The sequence below is a fragment of the Artemia franciscana genome, chromosome 14 (assembly GCF_032884065.1).
Source record: "Artemia franciscana chromosome 14, ASM3288406v1, whole genome shotgun sequence".
In the NCBI taxonomy this organism is placed as follows: Eukaryota; Metazoa; Arthropoda; class Branchiopoda; order Anostraca; family Artemiidae; genus Artemia; species Artemia franciscana.
In genome coordinates, this window is record NC_088876.1 from 15437750 (window position 1) to 15459148 (window position 21399).

The following is a 21399-nucleotide window of genomic DNA, read 5'->3' on the forward strand; positions in this document are numbered from 1 at the left end:
TTGGTTTTGTGGAATCCCTGGAAAAGTTGAAAAGATTATCAAAGCCCCAGGACGAAGGGAAGTTGCGCACAGTACAGACTGAAAAGGGGCGAGGGGGTACTATGGAATCTGATGTGAGGCAAGCACGCTTCCTGTCTCCAATTTATTTTGCCTTAATCGTCGACTTCGTTCTGAGTTCTTTCAACTTCATTGACAGGGTACAGTAGAATCCATTAGAGACAGCTTAACTACTGCGACTTTGTCGACGACACAGTTCTCGCAACGCATTTCACAGAAGATATACAACGAAACATTAAAGAGCTAGCTTTAAAGCCTCCCAAACAGGTCTGCAGATTAATGTGAAACCAGGCTAAAGCAATGTTATATGGTGTTATCACTTCGCTAGATAGAGGTCTGTTGGGGAAACAGAAATCGATGGAGTTAGCGAATTCAAGTGTCTAGGTAGTACACTGTCTATGTATTTTCTCAACTAAATAGTATTTGGAGATCTAGCAAGTATTCTCTTAAGTTGAAACTACGTCTGTTTAACACCAACGTAATCTCCATACTGGCCGATTGATGCAAATCCTGGAGCCTGCCTAGAACTATAGAGAAAAAGTTACTTGGATTTGAGAATAATTGCCTGCTAAGAATGTTTGCGATTTCGTATTCGTATTCGTTTATTTCTTGGGCTGATAGAGTAGCCAACACCAGGATCAGAGTTCTGGCCAAGCAATCTCTTATAACTGATGAAGTTTGACTTAGAAAGTGGCTATACTGGGGGCACATGACTCGAATGGGACAAGGACGACTTCCATATGACGTCTGGCACTGTACTCCTTTGGGCCTCTAGAGGAGTGGTAGACAACCAATCACCATTGGTTGTTACCTTGAAGTTGAGGCAAGAGTATTACGAAAATCCATAAATGAACTCTGGTCTCTGACTCAGGATCGTCCGACATGGAGGTCAACCACTGCTGCCCTATAGGCGGTAGACAATCTAAGCCTAGTTTAAGATCTAGGTAAACTTAGTATTCAACTGTTCCTGGAAAGTTTCTCTCAAATTTTCATCCAGGAGTCTACCAAAGTCTTAGCTTCCCAGAAGGTAAATACCCAAGACATAAATTTACACTAGACACTACAAGATAGTGATCTTAACTTTTAACATCAATAACAGGATCCCTATACACCCTAGTATCTTGTATGAATCTTGTCATTCTTCAATTTACAATAGCATAATGGTAAGACAGTCTTACCATCATGTGACTGTAGTTTTAAATTTTGGGTCATTTTAAGACCGAATTCTGTTTTGTTCATAACTGAATTGTTATGCCTACAAAATTGCAGTAGTCTGAAACCATTACTGTTTTCTTTTCCTACACCAACTGATGCAAAAGAATTGTTCCAGAGCGAATGATGGCAAACAGCTAACAGTTTATGATTTGGTCAACACAATGAGTGATTTTCTCGGTAATTCAAAGAGCCTGTGTAGAGCGAAGTTAACATACATAAACCCGTGAAAGAGAGGTTTGACGATGGAAAAGTGATTGTAAAGACCAATAGTAAGGCCAGTGTTCGTAACATTCATGCCCACGACTCATGCTATATTCTTAAACTTTTACGGACAGCCAAATGATAGCAACGGAAACCAAAAGAAAATGGACATTATCAGGGCGGCTGCTGGGTTGTTGAAGAGCTACATAACATGTATAACTCAAGATGTGACTGAGCATGTTAAGACAATCCTAGAAAACGTGTGTTAGAAGGATGCTACTTAAGCTAAAGAACTAGAGTAACAGGATGGAACACGGAACAGGATGTAGTTAAAGATCTAGAGCAAGAACCGTCCGTTTACGCGTTTGCAAGCGAGCTCGAGTCCCTCAAATCGCTATTGTTGTGGACATAGCATTGGATGGGTATTACGTGGGACCCTCAATCAAAGACGTGATGAGTGGAAGGAAAAGCCGGTTAAAAGGCGATACTACAATCAGTATTTAACCGCATGTCTTGTTTAGAAAAAAATATGATTTCCTTACCAACACAGAAAATAAGCAGGAAGCAACCAGCATACTGTCCGACTACCTTAGTGATGCGGGATGTGAAGTGTACAAGTCGCCATGCGATGCTGATCTGCTGATCGTGATGACTCCGGTCAAATCGGCAGAGCTGGAACCCACTGCCTTATCAGGAGAGGATACAGACTTACTGGGTTTTTTTTCCTGTACCATACGAAGCGAGACTGTAAACCAATAATTTCCCATTCCGAATTGAAGTCACAGAAAAATGGAAGCCGTCTGTGGGATATACTGGCAGCAAAACTGAAACTTGGTGTGACCTTTTGTGACCAAGTTCTTTTCCTCCATACCTTTCTCGGATCCAATTCAACTTCGTAAATTTATGGAACAGGAATTTCTACACCACTGAACCACGTCAAAATTAAGAAAAACTTCCAGGAAAACGCTGGAATGTTCCTGGATTCAGCTTCTACAAGTAGCAAAGGTGGAGACAAGGCCATACTCATCCTGTTTAAGGCTGCAGAAAATGAAACATGCCTTGATCAGGTTTGCTAGTGAAAATTTCTCAAAAAAGTTGGAAGTTCTGGGACCTATGTAGAGGCAAAAACGCTCCCAGCAGCAAGCAATGTTTGCAAATATAATTCGCCTCGAGCGTACTTCCAAGTATCGACTGGATTTTTTGGAGTTGGACGGGTTGGACGGGAAGAATAATTACAACCTGTGCAATCAGATGGATTAGCAGAGCGATCTTCCCTTCTCTTAGTGTTTCACTGTTTATTACAAGAGCAAGCGTTAGAGGCTGCGATGCTCTTGAAAAAAACCTGGCTCCAAATGTACCTGGGCTTGTGGAAATTGCAAAGGAACAAGCTGTTCAAACTGTGAAACATTCGGTGCCGGAAACCTTGAAGACTATGGTAGCAAAAAAGAAGATCTAATTTTTGACTAGTTTTTTACTTTTTGATGCCAAGTTTAATTTACGCCCGTCTTCTCTCTCAACCTCATTCTTCCACAGAGTTTTTTAGCCCCTAATAATTCTCATGACTTAGAATAATTATTTCATGTTCATTGTGAAAAAAAGAGTGCAAAAGACATATCTTATCACATTTGTTGAAATTAATTAATATATGTTTTTTGCCTCAACTTCAAAGTCAACATAAAAAAAAGAATAAAAATCAAATTTGTGAAAGAGCTAGAGCGGCAAACGCGTTTGGAACCAGCACATATTTCTAAGTCGGGTAGTGAAAGAATCGTTTGTATAGCTCAATGCAATAAACTAACAAGAAGTAGGACAATATCAAGGCAAGCACAGAAACCACGAAGGCCCGCACGAGTTTATCCAAAGGCACACAAAACTTAAAAAAAAAAATCTTGCAAAGAATAATCCTTAGATTGAGCAGTACTGTTTAAAACGTCGGCATCCAATGTATTTGTGTTGTACTCCCCCACTGGATCGGGGGAGGGGGAGGCAAGAGTAGTAACGGATAATTCATACCATGAGGTTACTCATGATCCAAAATCATGGTCCAAATCCAATCCAAACGGATGTAAATAATAACACAGATTAACGCAAAAACATATCCAATGCTCAGATAAAATAATATGAAATAAATGAATATGTCTGAAAACATCTATTACTCCAGCCAAAATAGTAAAAAAATGGAAAATAACGCAAACTTTTCTTAAATTCCCCAATAAGAACAGAAGCAAAGAAAACCCTATTTTAGCATAAAATTAAATCAATTTTCACAGACTTAGTTTCACGGACATAGAAATTGCGAGCATTTTGTTTTGTAGAGCCTGTCATTACTTTCATAATTGTAGTCAACCATTCTCAAGGAAACAAACTAGCTTCTCATACTAACTAGGCAAGTGAATAACAATTCTTATTTAAAACAATTATAATTCAATTCATAAAAGAAACTTGAATAATTGAACATTTCTTTGCAAAGTCATTGTAGTTAGTTAAGGGGAAACAAGCAGAATTGAATTCAGGTAGCAAATTTCAAAATCAAGGACAAATTATAAAGAAAGGCGTTGACCAAAAACAATTAATCACCTTTAAATTGCATCAAAATCTAAAAAAAACAGCATTTACCAGTCGAGTTAACGCGTTTGTTCTAAAAATTTAGCACAAAAGAACTAATAATTGTTTGCTAATAGAAGAATACTTACTATTTGGTCATCAAAAACTTAAACAAATTTTAGATGAAAATAAACACACCATTCAGAAAAAAATTATACATAGAAGCTTGAAAATAACAGGTTACACCGAAGGCGGTTCATGCCATTATACCCAAAACTAAAGGCCGTACTTGACATTTTAGTGGTTTTACGTGACAACAAAAGTAAGATCTTTTGCAGACTGTTTCGAGGAAAAAAAATGCAATTCATAAAAATTATTGGGCTATAACATTTTATTCCTCCTTTTCTTCTAAATACATGAAACGAGAACGATTCTATTAGGATTTGGGATTTTCAATTCCCACAATTTTGGACTTATAACGCAGTATAAGTAGAGGATTTTCAGGTATAATACAGCAAAACCATTGTAATTACTTCCACAAAATGGAGGGGGGTCTATAAACTCACAAAAATGATCTTGTAGTCATATGGAGACAGTAATTTTGTCAAATTAAGACAACTTATATTTCAAATTATAAAGCGTTTGGGTAAAGTTCCAATTTGGGCGTGTCCTCTTATCTTCTCTAGAACGGCTAGTCGTCACTAAATCTATATCTATATATATAAAAATAAGTTGTCTGTCTGTGGATCTGTGGATCAGGTGACGTCATGTTTCTGTGTCGGCTGACGTCATGAAATTAGTTGTCGTCATTTTTGCTTTGACGGTGATGTCATTAGACCGAGACAGAGGGAATATAAGTGACGACCGGGAACCTCAAAGAGAAATTACAGACTGGGACACCCGGACACAAATCACGACCGGGACACAGGGAATATAAATGACGACCGGGACACAGGGACACAACTACAACGGGGACGCCGGGGGCACATGCGGGATATATAAATGACGACCGGGACACGGGGATTGTTCGAATAGAAATTACAGACCGGGACACCGGGACACAAATGACGACCGGGACAGCGGGACACAGGGAATATAAATGACGACCAGGACACTCAAAGAGAAATTATAGACTGGGACACCGGGACAGAAATCACGACCGGGACACAGGGAATATAAATGGCGACCGGGACACAGGGACACGTCATTAGAATAATAAGGTATAGATCTGAATACGGATTGTTTTTCCCATGGACAATTATATGTTGCATGTTCAAGAGTCAGTAAACCTGACAATCTATTTATATGCACAGACAATGGGACAGCGAAGAATGTTGTATATTCGCATGTTTTACGTAGTTAAAAACATATATTTATATCTATCTCTATTCACAGGTGGGACACAGGGACACAACTACAATGGCGCGTAACTAATATGGCACGTAACGACTTACGCGCGCGGGGGGGCTTGGGGGGCGCGAAGCGCCCCACCAACTAGGTGTTGGGGTGGCGCAAAGCGCCACCCCAACAGCTAGTATATATATATAAATAAGTTGTCTGTGTGTCTGTCGAGTGACGTCATGTTTGTGTGTCGACTGACGTCATGTTTGTCGACTGACGAAATTACAGACCGGGACATCGGGACACAAATGACGACTGGGACACCGGGACATCTATCTATATATATAAAAATAAGTTGTCTGTGTGTGGATCTGTGGATCAGGTGACGTCATGTTTGTTCGCATATGACGTCTGAATTATTTCACACTAATACAAAAGAAGAAAAAAACTAAAAAAGGTAAAAACTACAAAAAAAACTAAAAAGAAAAAAAAACTAAAAAAGCTAAAAAACTAAAAAAAATAAAAAAGGTAAAAATCTAATAACTAAAAAAAACTGAAAAAAATAAAAAAAGGCAAAAACTACAAAAAAATAAAAACTAATAAAAAAACTAAAAAAGCTAAAAAACTAAAAAAACTAAAAAAAACTAAAAAAAGGTAAAAAACTAAAAAAAAACTAAAAACTAAAAAAGAAAAAAACTAAAAAAAAGGAAAAAACTGAAAAATAAAAGAGAAAAAGAAAACTAAAAAAATATGAATAAATATATTTAAAAATAAGTTGTTTGTGGGTTATGTCTGTCTGTCTGTCTGTCGAGTGACGTCGTGTTTGTCCGCATATGACGTCTGAATTATTTCACACTAATACAAAAGAAGAAAAAAAACTAAAAAAGGTAAAAACTACAAAAAAAACTAAAAAGAAAAAAAACTAAAAAAGCTAAAAAACTAAAAAAAACTAAAAAAAGGTAAAAAACAAAAAACTAAAAAAAACTGAAAAAACTAAAAAAAGGCAAAAACTAAAAAAAAAACTAAAAACTAATAAAAAAACTAAAAAAGCTAAAAAACTAAAAAAACTAAAAAAAGGTAAAAAACAAAAAAAACTAAAAACTAAAAAAGAAAAAACTAAAAAAAAGGAAAAAACTGAAAAATAAGAGAAAAAAAAAACTAAAAAATATTAATAAATATAAAAAATATAAATATAAATATAATATAAATTAGCAATCAACAAAGCACCGAGACACAAATGACGACCGGGACACAGGGAGTATAAATGACGACCAGGACATAAGTAAAAAAAAAAAACTAAAAAAACTAAAAAAATGGTAAAAACTACAAAAAAACTAAAAACTAATAAAAAAACTAAAAAATCTAAAAATCTAAATAAACTAAAGAAAAAAAGAAAAAAATAAAGGAGAAGAACAAAACTAAAAAACGAATGTATATACAGACCGGGACACCGGGATACAAATGACGACCGGGACACAGGGAATATAAATGACGACCGGGACACAGGGACACAACTACAATGGGGACGCCGGGGGGCACAGGGGGATATAAATGACGACCGGGACACCGGGACACAAGGAATATAAATGACGCCCGGGACACTCAAAGAGAAATCACAGACTGGAACACCGGGACACAAATGACGACCGGGACACAGGGAATATAAATGACGACCGGGACACAGGGACATAACTACAAAGGGGACGCCGGGGTGCACAGGGGGATATATAAATGACGATGGCGACTCAGGGAATGGTCGATTAGCAATCACCATCAACAAAGCTCAAGGGCAATCATTAGAATCATGAGGTATAGATCTGAATACGGATTGTTTTCCCATGGACCATTATATGTTGCATGTTCAAGAGTCGGTAAACCTGAAAATCTATTTATATGCACAGACAATATATATCTATATATATATATATATATATATATATATATATATATATATATATATATATATATATATATATATATATATATATCTATCTATATTCACAGGTGGGACATAGGGACACAACTACAATGGCGCGTAACTAATATGGCGCGTAACGACTTACGCGCGCGGGGGGGTTGGGGGGCGCGAAGCGCCCCCACCAACTAGGTGTTGGGGTGGCGCGAAGCGCCACCCCAACAGCTAGTATATATATATAAATAAGTTGTCTGTGTGTCTGTCGAGTGACGTCACGTTTGTGTGTCGACTGACGTCATGTTTATCGACTGACGAAATTACAGACCGGGACATCGGGACACAAATGACGACCGGGACACCGGGACATAGGGAATATAAATGACGACCGGGACAAAAATGACGACCGGGACACCGGGAATATAAATGACGACCGCGACACTCAAAGAGAAATTACAGACTGGGACACCGGGACACTAATGACGACCGGGACACAGGAAAACAACAACAACGGGGACGCCGGGGGGCACAGGGAGGTATATAAATGACGACGGGGACACAGGGAATGTTCGATTAGCAATCATCATCAACAAAGCTCAAGGGCAATCATTAGAATAATGAGGTATAAATCTTAATACAGATTGTTTTTCCCATGGACAATTATATGTTGCATGTTCAAGACTCTTTAAACCTGACAATCTATTTATATGCATGAGACAATGGGACAGCCAAGAATGTTGTATATTCGCAAGTTTTACGTAGTTAAAAATACATATATATATATATATAAATATATATATATATATATATATATATATATATATATATATATATATATATATATATATATATATATATATATATATATATATATATATATATATATATATATATATCCTTATTCACAGGTGGAACACAGGGACACAACTACAGTGGCGCGTAAATAATATGGCGCGTAACGACTTACGCGCGCGGGGGGGCTTGGGGGCGCGAGGCGCCCCCACCAACTAGGTGTTGGGGTGGCGCGAAGCGCCACCCCAACAGCTAGTAATTTATATTTCTCTGGCAGATGAATATGTGATAAATTAGCTTTGCTCGGCATTTTAAAAGGTTGATCTCGCCGTAATTATCATAAACAGTATCACAAGAGTCAGGGCAACCACAGGAGAGAAATGTCGATATCTAAGGTTTGAGGGTATCATTTAAAGAACTTCCTCTGACACCCCACTCCCCCTCCAGCAAGCTGGGTTCGTGTGGAACAGGACTCTTCAACTACATCACAGACTATACTCTCAATGAAACGCTGCTTCAGCAACCGTTTGGCATTAATTTTGCTTAAAGAGATCTGTTGGATGTCAACTTTGCAAACGACATGGACCTAGTGTGCAAAGTTCTGAGCTTGGTTTATAATAAAAAGGGCCAAAGACCAAAACAATGCCTTTACAGAAGGCACAATCCAGCCCCCTGACATTTATAGAAGATTATGGCTATAATATTGAGATTGTCTAGCAGTTCGATGACAGTTCGACGCGTAAGATGATTTTACAGGGTACGGTGCTTAGAGGTCCCCCGAATCTTCAAATTACCACCCCTGTCTTAACAGCTCAACTTGTCTTTCGCTGCGTTGGTCTTGTCTTCTACTTTGCCTGCCTCCTCAACCCCCCCCCCCTTCCAACTCATCTTCGATCAAATTTAAGTACCTTTTGAGCTCGTAAACATGACGAATTTTCAATTAAAGTATGACTTATCGCTTGTTTTCGAAAAAATAATGCAACATTTTCTCAGTGCTAAAATGATTTATTATAAGGTTAGGTTAGATAAGGTAAGGTTAAAAAGTGCTTAAATTTGAATTTACGGTAGAAGCAATTATTATATTTTTAAAGAGCATAAAAAAAAGGGCACCGAGTGGTATGTTCACTTTATTGGAAAGTCAGTTATATGAACTGCTATACATTTACCTTTTAAATTTACTTTTTTGTATTGTCTGAAGAGTTAGAAATAAATAAATAAGCAGAGAAATCTACCCAATGCAGAAATGACCGTTCCACCAGCTTTCCATAAGTTTAGCTTAATAGAACAACTCAGTCGAAGCAATGGGATCTACAGAGAACCATGTCACTGATAAATGACCAACTAGCCAGCCAGTTGACTAATCCAAGCTGAAATATATACAGGAACTTAGATTAGTCAAGTAGTTGGCTAAAATCCAGGTAATAAGGTAATGCGCCCTTTACCGGTAGGCTCCCAATTCACCAACCGCTATCTTTTTGCTGTTTACGAACAACTGGCAATTTTCAGACTTCCCGTTCATCCTCAAACCCCATATGTTCAGGAGACAGTAAAAAGAAAGGGTGGAGCTTTCATAACAATTTTTCCATTATGGAAAATTGGTGGCTGAGATGGTTGCCAAATATATTGTTTTTATGCTTTCAAGGGCTCAAATATGTGCGGCCATCTAGCATTGCATTCATTTGTATCATGCAAATTGCGAGCACATCCCGTGGGACATTGTTTTTATTTTATCTTTTGCAACCAAACACAGCAAAGCCGCGGATTGGCTGGACATTCCTGAACAGTGAAGTTACGCCAATTCTGTCAGCCCTTAATCCATTGTCAGATGGCAGATCCCCTGGGTAATACAAATTCATATGCCGTAAAAAAATTATACAAATTCATATGCCGTAAAAAAATTATTCACGTGGAGGGGAAATTAACCTTGTGATTTAGTGAGTGGCTGCGGTAGGAAATCTTAGGACACCTCTTCTATGCTATATGATTAATTCTTCTAGTTCCGTCATGTTTGAATTTTTTCATCTATAATTGGGACTCAGATGGAACGTTTGATATGCTAAAACAGTGCCATGTAAAGTGTGTCGTTGAATCAGTGTATTATACGAAGTAATTAGCAGGTAATCATTCGAAAAATATTCCGATTTTTTTTATCTTACTATTAATAATTGTGCTTAAGAATGAAATGAAAAAAACATTTATCTTCAAGCTAATTTGTGTAAATTCTTGAGCAGATGTTTCCATTAATAAGTGCAGAGTGTTATTTTTCAAGCTCAAGAGCACCGAAATATCCGTTACTCGTCAAATACTTTGATATTAAAGCGGTTTTTTTTTGCTTCCTAGACGAGCAAAAATGACAGATTAGCAAATTTCCAAGGTCACTGGTGATAAGCCTAACCATATCAATGGGGCTGACACTCAGAAGTATCAATAGCCATAGACCGTGTCATGAACGTTGAAAATCTTCGCAAATCTTTTTTTACGACACAAGAATTTTTTTCTCGCGGACTAATACATCCAAACCGAGTAAACACCTCCCATATTATTGAGCAGCACTTTTGATTACCCCATATTCTTTAGTCAAACTTTCTACTGCTCACTGACAACATTCCTCTCACATTTTCCGTGAATGGCTCCCTGACTGCAATGAGTCTGTGAATAGAAAGGTGATGCAAGTATAATACTAGGGTCAATGTCTATCAATCTTCTATGAACTTTCCAGATTTGATTATCCCCTACCCGTTACCGTGTTCATCACATCTCTGACCATCAGTTTATCAATTTTCTTGAGAAAGACGTCGTTTCTACGAAGAAATCTATATACTACTGTTGTTTCTGTTTCGTGTGAGGAAAAAAAATTATTTTCAGCACTTTATGAGTATCTAACCAGGTTAGAGCACCAATTGTAACTACCTCCTTACGAGAATATTTCATTGTGATTCCGCAGTGTTTTAATCTTTTCTTTATAAAATATACAAAGGAATTTCACTTTGAGGCTTTCCTAAGCTTGCAGTTCCTAAGCTTTTTCGTCACCGTTTTCTTAAAATAGTGCATCTAAGGACAGAGATATTGTATTTCAGGGCATTGAAAATACTCATTTTAGTTGAAAATATCTCAAAAGACATTTGCTTAGGTATTTGTGGTTGGTGTGAAATGTACGAAGGTCGTTCGGGAAGTAAACTCTGATTATTTATTTTCAACTTTTAGTTAGTATGGGCTGGGGTTCGCCTTTTACCAGGTTACAGCAAATGAATCAAGAAGTATCCATTATATACCTCTCAAAATTACAATTTTTATTTACTGTTCAACGAACTAGCATTCAGATTCAGACACTTATCATATCTCTACAATAGCATAGAAATTACATCAGTACGGAAATCTATCACCTATGCCTTCAGCCAGAATGTGGAATCATCTTTAAGCTCCTTATTATTATCAAACAGCTGAATCATTGATAAACAAGATCGTTACCAGAGACGTAACCTGCCATGGTCCCTAATTTCTGACCTTAAAAAGCTCTGCCTACATTTTGCTGGCAGGAAAATCATCGCAATCTCATAGCGGTTTGTCCTGTGGTTAAATAAAAAAAGGCAATTATGGTCCATTCAGTTAGGATTCGTGAGAAGATTGTTGTTTCTTATCACTTCACATCTATTTTACAGATTGAGAGGATCTACTTTTTCTTCTTCTTCTTTTTGTCAAAAAATCCACAGACGAAACCTCATAAAATATCAAAATAAATTCTTCAAACAGAGAGCACTAGGCCGTGGAATAACAAAAGTACTGAAGAAAAGTAAACAAATAATGAAAAGTAATGAATAAACAAAAGTGCTTTCCTTGTTAAACCTAGGTAAAAACCTAGGACTAGTAAATATAAAATACAAAAAGAAAGAAGATTGACATCCAGTAAGCAAGTACGAAAGCATCAAACATATTTATGTCGACCGTCGTTCATTACCAGGATCAATGATTATGTATATTAGTACCAACATTGAATTTCTTTTCGAATCGGAGTTTATCTGTGGGTCTGTCTCCGGAGCTTGTGATTAATTTTCAACCCTTTTCTCTAGTCTCACTGACTCCAAGTTCTGCAGTCGAAATCAAATTCGATGGAAATGCCTTTTTATGTAATAAAAACAAATCAGTGAAACAAATTCTGATACATCTATCTCACAATTACATACTTTCATGGATGTAACTAAAAATTTAAATTTGAAACATTTGTAGTTAGTTTCAAATAAGCTAGAAAGCATTTAGAAATATCAAATTGTTGGAAATTAGTTGAAAAGTGCTTAGAAATGTTTCAAGTGCAGTAGTGCTTAAGCGCAGAAATCCGTTTCAAATATACTTTTATGGGTAAAACATACCTCCAAATCCAGTCAACAACGGTTTTATTGATAAATGTGCCCTTTAACAAAGCGGTACTAATAAATACAAGTCTTTGAAAAATATGTTTTTGGCTTAATCGTAACAGCAATCTATTAGTTTTATAGAATTGTAATCTATGATAATCCAGGCTTAAATAAATGGTACTATCTAATATCCAAGACCTTTAAAATATGTGTATTAGTTTCATTTATCAAAAACTTAACATTGATATTTAATGCATTTTGTGTTGTCTGATGGATTCAAAACAAAGGCTGTAAAATACATAAAAAGGGGTTTAACTGATAACTACACCATTTACTATAATTAAGACATGTTACAGAATTTAGTGGTAACATTTTTGTTACCATGTTTCCGTCTAGTTCAGGCCTATGACATCGGCAAAGAGAGCTAAGATTATTACGGAAAAGTATCTGTATTAATGCGCCATCTATGTTAAGATTTCAAAATAAGTTTGTTTTATTTAAACAAAAAGAAAAGGTTTAAGAAATATTTCAGACAAAAACATTATTAAAAGAAAAAGAGACGCTCGATCTTCAGGACAGACCCTCTGCCCCTCCCACTCCTAGAGGCGGACCTATGTGCATCTATGGCAATATAGCTAGTGCTGTGTATGGTAGACGGAATAAATAGAAATTGTAAAGACGATTTTTCGAGTCATCCATTCTGATATCGGATAAACATGAGAAGAAGTCATTTAGTTCCTTAAAAAAATTTATTATATAACTATGCCTTGTTCATCTTTTTATAAATCTGTTTACAAGGACAATTCATGTGCTAAAAATGTCATTTTTATGACCTGGCAATATTAAAAAAAAAAAAAAAACATCAATATTTCAGCCAGATACTAAAAAAAAAAAAACAATATTGACAAGTCAGATATCAAATGCTTGTTTTAGATGAATGAAATTTCCAAGTCTGTTCCTATAAGAGATCACTCCACTTCTTAAACTTTTCTTTCCCCCGCCCTCCAATTATTGGGATTGTATAAAGATGATTTTATTTCATTTGTTAATAGATACGTCTATTTATTATAGATGATAGATTTAGATAATAGATATAATAGATATGTCTATATATAAACTCGGGGCACATAAGGTATATATATAGAAAGGGTGATTGTAAATACTTCGAAGGGGGTTCATTGGACTGGTAATCAGAAGTTCTAGTGCAGTTTTTGAGATTCAGAGTGATCAAAGGGTGGATACCCCCACACACTTCGTATTTTCCCGAAATATGTCTGATAGAAATTTTGAGATGGTCATTTATTGTCGTAGAAACTTTGAAAACAGCTCATTTGTTTGGAAATTGATAGGGCCAGTGCCCTTTCTAATAGTCGAAAGTGATTGGAGGGCAACTAACCCGCCTCCCAAACCAACCATTTCCCCAAACACATCCTATCAAAATTTTGAGACAGCCATTTCGTTCAACGAAATTGAAAGGTCCGGAAATTATATCTGAGGATGGCACCCCCCCCCCTAGAGCCCTCAAAGCAAGGGTTAAAATATATGCCCTGGGGGCATATAAGGCATATATAGGAAGGGTGATTGTAAAGACTTCGGAAGGGGGTTCATTGGATTGGTAATCAGAAGTTTTATTGCGCTTTTTAAGATTCAGAATGATCGGAGGGTGAATAACCCCCTTCCCCCCAAAAAATGTATCTCATAGAAATTTTGAGATGGCAACTCGTTGTCGTAGAACTTCGAAAAAGGCTCATTCAATTGGAGATTGAAAGGGATACTACCCTTTTTATTAGTTAAAATGATTGGAGGGAAGCAAGCCCCCACAGGCCCATCAATCCCTAAAACACATCTGATCAAAATTTGACGATAGTCATTTTGCTCAGCGTAGTTGAAAGGTCTGGAAATTATGTTTTTGACGACACCCATACCTTCTCAAGACCAGAACAAAATTTGCACTTTACTGAAAAAAATGCCAGTGGATTGTCAGTTTGGTATAAGCTTCATATACTGATATATATTCCTTTAAAGTTTTAATAATCTTTTTTATTAAAGTAAAAACAGTTAAAACATTTTAAGCGTATTTTGTTCATTTCAATCATACCATAAATAACCAAGTCAAACCCAAAACGAGCAAAAATTAGCATGAGTAGCGTTGACAATCCCCATGCCTTCTCAAGACTAGAACATAATTTGCACTTTACTGAAATAAAATATATTTGAAATGTTTTCACTTTGTTTTTACTAGTTTAAAATGTTTCTACAAGATATATGAAAGGGGAAGTCCTCCCCCTGTACTCCAATTCCAGCGTGAGTGTTTGGTCCTCTTTTTAAGAGTAACGCGAGATTGGAGGGCAAGCAGCCCTTCTCTCAAGCCCATTCATTTTCCAAACGCATCCAGTCAAAATTTTGAGACAGCCATTTGTTCAGTATAGTAGAACGGTCCAGCAACTGTATCTTTAGGGATATTAGGCATGTCAACCCCCCACAATTATGCGATTGGCCCATGATGCTTTAAAACTAAATAATGCGGTAAAATAAATCAAAAGGCATTGTGTTTATGGTTGCCAATAAGACACCTCAGCAACATACCGAGAACGACTTGGGTATTAAGTTGAAACTTTTGGGGATATTACTATAACTACTTCTGCACTTTCAATTTAAATAAATAAAAAGACTGTAAATGTATCCAGGTTGTCAAAGAGCATAGATAGAATCTTTTGGGAATTATATTAAGTTTTATTTTTCAGGTAAATTTCCGAAGCTATAAAATTAAATTAAAAATACTGTTTGTGTCAGGATTAAAAATTGTTGAAAAAGTTTCTCCAACATACAAATAGCAACCTATACTTTGGATTCTTATAGAAAAAGGTGAAAAGATATAACATATTATTTTTTCCATGAAAAAGACTATGTCAATAAAAAGCAACAGAAATTAATTTAAAAAACTTTTTCCACAAGACAAGATCTTCAAAGAAAAGTAAAGAGCTCCATTAAGCCAAGAATGAGCAAAAATAAAGTCAAATAATCTTCAAAACGTAAAACTACCCCAAAAAACTGTCAATAAATAAACGAAACTCAAAACGAACAGAAATTTGAATAAATAGCAAGGTCAAAATTAAAATGAGCAGAAATTAACACGAGTAGGGCTTATAACCCCCATGCCTTCTCAAGACAAGAACACAACTTACACTTTACTGAAAAAAAAAAAAAACATTCGTAATATTTTCACCTTTCTTACTTTCATAAATAAAAAAATATCAAAACCTTAAGGAATAAATGTCAATTAAACTGACAATCCACGATTTTTTTTTTCCAGTAAAGTGCATATATATATATATATATATATATATATATATATATATATATATATATATATATATATATATATATATATATATATATATATATATATATATATATATATATATATATATACTAGCTGTTGGGGTGGCGCTTCGCGCCACCCCAACACCTAGTTGGTGGGGCGCTTCGCGCCCCCCAAGCCCCCCCGCGCGCGTAAGTCGTTACGCGCCATATTAGTTACGCGCCATTGTAGTTGTGTCCCTGTGTCCCACCTGTGAATAGAGATAGACATAAATATATGTTTTTAACTACGTAAAACATGCTAATATACAACATTCTTCGCTGTCCCATTGTCTGTGCATATAAATAGATTGTCAGGTTTACTGACTCTTGAACATGCAACATATAATTGTCCATGGGAAAAACAATCCGTATTCAAATCTATACCTCATTATTCTAACGATGTGTCCCTGTGTCCCGGTCGTCATTTACATTCCCTGTGTCCCGGTCGTCATTTACATTCCCTGTGTCCGGTCGTCATTTACATTCCCTGTGTCCCGGTCGTCATTTGTGTCCCGGTGTCCCAGTTTGTAATTTCTCTTTGAGTGTCCCGGTCGTCATTTATATTCCCTGTGTCCCGGTCGTCATTTGTGTCCCGGTGTCCCGGTCTGTAATTTCTATTCGAACAATCCCTGTGTCCCGGTCGTCATTTATATATCCCGCCTGTGCCCCCGGCGTCCCCTCATTTTACAATTAAACATTTTTCCGTGAACAAATGTCTTAAATATCTTGAATGACGTCACCGTCAAAGCAAAAATGACGACAACTAATTTCATGACGTCAGCCGACACAGAAACATGACGTCACCTGATCCAAAGATCCACAGACAGACAACTTATTTTTATATATATAGATATTTATATATATATATATATATATATATATATATATATATATATATATATATATATATATATATATATATATAGGTCTAGAAAAACCTTCAGTTAGAGCATCAGGCGCCAAATACTATAAAACAATCCTGATTCCCTAGAAAATTCGGTGGCGTATCCCCATTACTAAAAGCGACTCCACCTTCTTTCCCTCTCTTGCTCTCAATTTACGTTAACTACGCAATAAGGAATTGTGTCATTTTACTACCAAAGGTATTGAAAATTTACCTGTATTTATACCTAGAATCATCTTCAGGAAGGAAACCCTGAATCGAAGACAAGACAACTTTTGCCGCAATATCGCTGCTTGTCACATCCCAAAGACCATCAGAGCCCATTACAAGAACATCTAGTTCGGTAATGGATTCTTGCTCGAGATCCAGAATCCGAACTTCAGGCTGAGACGTCAGGAAGGGTTTAATAGGAACTCCACCGAGTTGAGCCTTGAGATCGTGGTCACCAAAACCCCTTGTAACCCCAATAGTGGCAAGTACTCTGCTCTGAAAAAAGAAATCATAATAAAAAAATAAAAAAACTTTTTGCAAAAGTTGGCATATTTCTAATAAAAAGCAAAATTGAAAATTCCAAATTAACACAAAGCTGAAAATCCCCTTTGCCATACACGTTTTACACGTTTGATCTTCTCGAGATCAGAATTACCCTTTAAAGTTGAAAAATACCCTCAATACAAATCGCACCTTTAAATCCGACAGAACACATATTAAAGTAAATAGCAGAGAACAGATTTTTTGGAATCACCAGAACCGCCTCAATTAATTTCAATGATGTTTAGTTATTCAATTTCTGTTGCTTTTATTATAATTTCTTTTTTTCTGGGATGAACGTATCAGACCGTTGGCCATCGGAGGGCGAAGGAGAACACATCTAACGTTTCAAAGGTGGCATCTCCTATAATTAGAGGTGTGCGTCTGACTCAACCCTCGCTTAACTGAGCGCAGTTCAACCAAACTTATTTCTTTGAACCCTCGTTCAACTCGACACCTGTTTAGCTCAACCCATGCGAACCTCCACTCCCGTTCAAATCAATCCCTGTTTGACTTTACTCAACCCCTGGACTATGAATAAGTTTGAGCTAGTGTTGATTATTCAGCTCAAAATTTGCTTTGAGCTTCACTCGCTGTTTCCAACTTATATTGCAATGCGCTAAACTTAAGATGATACCTAATGAGATGAGATCTGACCAGACGACATCTTTAAGCTTTAAGTAAAATCAAGCTTCTTAAAATTTTTATCATGAAGGTTCTGGCTGAAAATTTGTCGAACGTTCTATTTATTTTGCTAGTTCAAAGATAAACATATTACAATCCAAAACTCTTTTCAAATATTATAATTGCCACCGTGTATTGTGCCCTCCCCTAACACCTGCAGGGAGACTGTATACAAAATACCGGTGATTTATTCTGTTTTTTTGTTGTTATTATTTGGCAATATAAGCCAACTGTAAAAGAGAAATACCCCTCCCCCCAAATGATGCAAACCAATAAAATCATCTAAGTTTTGTATATTGCCCAAGGCCATACTCTGGCTTTAGGAGGGCGGAGGCTGGAACACAATAGTAAAGGTATCAATTATGATACCTGGAGACAGCACTGAATGGTTAAGTCTCAGCTAATAAATTTATAGAAAACACGAGAAGATTACCCATTTGACTATCCTCAGAGCTTATTTCAAATTGAAATAAACTTTCAGAAATGAATCTATATGGTTTTCTCTGAGCTATGTTCCAGTTATGGCTGTAGCCATGAAATTAAAGTGTGTTCGGGCCCAGGGTATGGAAAGCTTTGCTAGCTCCAAATGTACATTATGTAGGCTTAAATGATTGTTTTTTAGAAGGGAGAGGGGAAATAGTTTTGCATTAAATCAGCATAAAAACTTAGATAATAATCAGCCAATGAATAAAGACCATTTGATTCGATTCAATTTCTATTACCCCCAACAAAACGAGCCGATTTACATTTTCTAGTTATACGGCTGATTTAAGGAGGTTGGAGCTGCTTTTCGTGAGTCATAATAATTTCAATGATTTAAAAAATCTGAAAATTTGCAACTTGGAATGTTAAAACTTTAAAATACATTTATAGTATTGACATTTTGACTGACGAATTCAGACGTCTTGAACTGGATTTATTAGGAGTTTCATAAACTAGTATCCCAGGAGTAGGACAAAAAAAATTAGGTGAAAGAGAACTTATTTACTCAGGAACCAAGATGAGGTACATAGAGAGAGAGAGAGAGATCGGTATATTTAAAAACTATCGTAGCATAGCTAAATTCAGTTTTTTCACAAAAAAAAACATAGGCAGGGAGAAGTGCTCATGACGAACAAGCAAGCTGCTAAGTCTTGCTTACGTTGGGGAGGTATTAATAATAGAATGCTGGTTGCTCCTTTTTTACTTAAAAGTGCAAGTACTAAAAAGTATCAGTCATAGTTCAGTCAAATCGGTTAAGGTATCGTAATATATAGAAAAAAAGTAAAAAAAAAAGTTTTTCTTCATGAAATTTGGGATTATCTAGCCTCTATAGACAAACCCTCCAATAAACATAGCGCACTTTCACTTCAGATTTCATCGATCTGAGAGAAGAAAGATATACATTCATTCTCTTTTCATCGATTATAACTGAACCATTCAGTATTTTTTCTTTTTAATGTTTAGCACAAGGGCAGTTTATTTCACCAGTATGGTTCATAAAGGTATTTAGCTTAATTCTTTCAGATTTAGAGAAGAATACAACGAACATCCTCAACGTTTTTTTTTGTAAATCTGAAAGTTGGTTAGGCAACCGTCAACAATTCATATTGTCAACATAACTGCCAAACCGTTATTCAGGCAGGAAGGGGGGGCTATAGCCTAAATCTTTTTGGGAGATGATCAACCAGCCCAAATGAAAAAAAATAGAATACTCACTCTTTTCCCGTCACCAAAGACAACTGGAACCTTGAGATCATCTTCAGCGATAGTTTTATAGGCCCATCCTGTCATGTATGGCTCTCTGTAAAGCATCCTCTGCCCAATGTCGTTTTTTGTAGGCCGACGTAAGTAATCTAAAGCTGTAAAACTAGCACCAAGCAATTCTGGCTTTAACGCTGCCTATAAGAATATAGCTGGTGATTAGAAAACATACAATAAAGGGTAAAATTTTTAATTAGGACAGTCAAAAATATAAAAAAAAATATTTATATTAATAAAAGCCACAACATTTTAGCTTCACGTCCATAAGCTTTTAGAGAAAGTAAGAAACAGGAACAAGAAAAACACTGGAATAAACAGTTTAAATAGACAGGAAACTAGCATAAAGAGAAGAAAAAAGTGCAACACAATACTATTAAAAAGGAAAAGACGAAAGAAATTCAAACAAGTCATGCATAAAAATGCGATTTTTTCAGTAATTTCACTGTCCTGGAGCATTTATTACAATAAGACAGAATAGACATTATACTTTAATTCAAATATTCCTATCCCAATAGTGTGTAGCCTGAGGTTTCACTACTATTTATTTTACTTCTAGATTAACTACCCTCTTGGTAGGGGCCTACACAGGGGCACTCTACACGTCTTCAAAGGGACGACAGAGGAGCACCCTTCAAATATGTAGGGTGCCTCTCCGTGAAAGAAGGATCGACCCAAAAAAGGACGCAATCCCAGGGGGTCAATAATTATAACTGGGCAATCCTCGCCTGGGGGTGATAAATACAGGCGTGGGAGGTAGAAGGGCCCTCTGATGCGGACTGAGGAGGCCCCACAGGCGTATGGACACGTCCAGTCAGCTGCGAACCTTGTCCTAGCAATGGGTTAAGTTGTATGGTACAGTAGGATGCTATTGTAGAAAGATCTTCTACAAAGGGACGACTGCGAAAGGGCGGAAGATTCGATATGGACAACGGCCTCTGCAAGTTGACGGTGAGAATTGGCTCACCGCCGTCAACAAATAAGCCAAAACACCTTCTCCTTTCAAACATGAAATATGACAAAAGACTCGAAAGATCATATTGCTACCTCGGTTGGTGTAACCGACGACCCTTGTTGGAATGATGGCAAATTTATTAGTGCGTCCGGGGTAACAGACGAGTATTGCTAGAATAATACGAAATTTGCTACACGGTGAAGCCAACGAATATCATAGGACGACTCATACACGGAAAGACACTTTAATATTGAGGAAAATTTTTTTCAATATTAGCATGCTCGACAACTAAACCTTGAAGAATCGATCTTTTATTGAAAAAAACCATTAGATACAAATGGAATGTAGTCGACCTGGCTGAGACGCAACTCCTTCGAATACAGAAGAAAATATCCTGTAAACCACTTTCTATTGTAAGGAGGTATTAACAACGTTCTCCGACAAGGTGTCGGCTTCATTCTCTCTACGGTTGCTAAAAGGTCACTGATCAAGCTCACTCCTGTATCGGAAAGCTTCACGACCATTCATCTGAAATGAACTATTAAAATCTCAGAGCCATCCAGATATACACTCCGAATTCTGCTCAAAATGATGAGGATTGTGATCAATTCTACTTCCAGTTACAGAGTGTCACTGACCAAATACCGAAAAACGATAAACTCATTGTCAAGGGCGAATTCAACGTAATTATGGGTCATGCTCATCGGAATGATGTCATAGGTCCACATGGATATATGCATATTAATCCAAGGGGAGAACGGCTCATCGACTCCGGCAAAGAGAATAAAGTATATATCACCAACACTATTTT

At 36.6% G+C, this 21399-nt stretch overlaps 1 protein-coding gene across 2 annotated transcripts in view; it reads right to left on the reverse strand.

The window, feature by feature from the left end:
* The window catches only part of LOC136035376 (protein phosphatase 1H-like), a 76929-nt gene that overhangs the window by 26827 nt on the left and 28703 nt on the right, over positions 1-21399 (reverse strand). The window contains exons 6-7 of one of the 2 annotated variants that reach the window (XM_065717141.1): positions 19592-19774; positions 16905-17164 (exon numbers count right to left, since the gene is read on the reverse strand). In XM_065717141.1, coding sequence (XP_065573213.1) covers positions 16905-17164; positions 19592-19774 — 443 coding nt within the window. Of the gene's footprint in view, positions 1-16892; positions 17165-19591; positions 19775-21399 lie in introns of both variants that reach the window. The other variant, XM_065717140.1, reaches the window with a different exon arrangement.